Here is a 2,062-nt window from a genome sequence, read left to right on the forward strand (position 1 = left end):
CTGTGGGCAGGACCAGAGGATGTCCTCAGCTGATTGTCAGTGGTAGTAATGCTCTGGAAGTCAATGGAGCTGTCGTTGTTCATACCACCTGGGGTTGTGGATTTGTAGATTATTTTCTGCTCTGTGGTTCCCACACAATGCAGTGGCATGCAAAGGTGCCTGAGCTAGCTGGCACACCCATCAGGAAAAAGGCAACGTTAAAGCAATACTGTTTTTGTCCCAGACAAATGCTATCCATCACCCCATCATGCCCTAAGAAGTAATGCTAAATAATTCTATTATGGCACAATCCTGTGCAGTTACGTTTACCCATCCCAGAGCTACCAGCCTTCATGACTTGCCTGTCCCTGCATGGAGCTGCTCTGTGAAGCATAGACCTCCCTTTCCCACTCTGTGAAAGCTCCTACATCCTACCGATGCTCACACCAACCACCAGGGAGTATAAGCAGCCCCTTCCTCCACCAACTCATGGAAGGACAGAGTATTCTTGTTCCAGCACTCAGTACTTTTCTCACCAAAACAAAGACTTGCTGTAGGCTTGAAGAGAAAGAGGCCATTTCTTTCCACACACCATCACCCTCAATAAATCAATGAGATGCCCTTCAAATACTTTTAAAACATTGCTGCTTTTTTTTTTCTTCATTGAAACATTTTAAGCCTTTCCTTAAGGAGCAGAGAAGGGCCTTGAGGTTTTGCAGTGTAGGTTTTTATTCCAGCTTTCTCCCTTGCCTGATCCCCAGACAAGGTGTTGCTCGTTGCTCGCGCATCCTATCAGAGAAGTGCAGCAGCTGCCTGCCCTGCCATGAAGCCTGAAGGAGATGGCAATAGGAAAGGCTGCCCACCCTAAGGGAAGCTTGTATTTCTGCCTCTCACCTTTCCAACAGGATGTTTGAACTGCCTGACCCCAAGGTGAGGAGAGGTAAATGCTGGTAGGTGCGAATCTGTGCTCCTTGTAAGCAGGACACCACTCCTCCTTTTTTATGGGCTCCTCTAGCTGATTGCTAACCGGCTTATGTGAAAAAGCAGGATCCTTCCCCTGGGTATTTTATGCCACAGAGCACTTTCTCTCTTACAATACTCTGTCAAAAGGAACCCCCTGTGTATAAAACACTTAGGGGATCAACACAATTTGATAAATCCTCCTGTCTGTTAGCAAGTGGGATGCTTGACCTGGCATACCTAAACTAGTGTTTCCTAAATGGTTTGTTCCAGTGTATTGTATCTGACTCGCAAAATTTCTCAGAGTGTGATTCATGCACGATGTGATTTTTCAAACTGAACACACTGTCAAGACAAAAATTATTCTAGCTGTAAACTGATTACCACATGCCCTGTGACTCTTTATACTTTTATATGAACAGTACTCTGGGAACCACTGATCTAAGCCCCAGAACATAACCTTGCCTAGTTAAGAAAATGATAAAATCCTACTTCCGCTGAAATCTGTAATAAAGCTCCCACTTATTTCCCTGAGACCAGAATTTCCCCCCAAGGTTCTTGACCTTCTGATTTAGAAGAATCTTTTGCCTGTGAAGCAAAAGTAATCTTCATGCAAAGCTACCTTCCGGAGCTTGCTTACCAGCAGCTTTAGTGCATCAACTGTTGCTCATACATTTCCCAAGCAACATTAGAGCAAAATTGCCATGACACAGGTCACTTTCACAGGAACTATTAAAAATCAAAGTTGATCAGAAAAAGAGCATAGTTTCCCACAAAAAAAAAAAAGGTAATTATTTTGAACAGAGAAGGGGAGTGGAGATTTGTTTTTGCACTACAGGTAAGAGGAAAATTACAACTTTTTCCAGTTGAAAACAGCTACTGTGACTGGGTTTGTTTTCTGCCCTCATTTTCCTTTTGAACCCGTTGATGAAACATTAGGAGCTGTCTGATCAATTTTTCAAGAGCTAAGTAGTATCATTACAATCGTATTTAATATTAAACAAAGGGAAATCTCTGTGTTTACTGTTCTACCCATGTATTATGTTGTTTCTTATCTGATATACAAGAGAAATGCTTACCAGGTGGGAAATAAGGGGGAACTATAGTTTTGTGTTTGCTCTCT

The 2,062-nt window shown here is 42.8% G+C and overlaps 1 protein-coding gene across 1 annotated transcript in view; it reads right to left on the reverse strand.

Moving 5' to 3' along the window:
- The window catches only part of OLFM4 (olfactomedin 4), a 23,316-nt gene that overhangs the window by 6,539 nt on the left and 14,715 nt on the right, over nucleotides 1-2,062 (reverse strand). The window contains 1 exon segment of the mRNA XM_035902106.1: nucleotides 2,019-2,062. This exon segment is cut by the window's right edge and continues 37 nt beyond it. Within this exon segment, the coding sequence (XP_035757999.1) occupies nucleotides 2,019-2,062 (44 nt within the window).

This window comes from Egretta garzetta, unplaced genomic scaffold (genome assembly GCF_000687185.1).
Source record: "Egretta garzetta isolate BGI_Z169 unplaced genomic scaffold, ASM68718v1 scaffold779, whole genome shotgun sequence".
NCBI classification, from domain to species: Eukaryota; Metazoa; Chordata; class Aves; order Pelecaniformes; family Ardeidae; genus Egretta; species Egretta garzetta.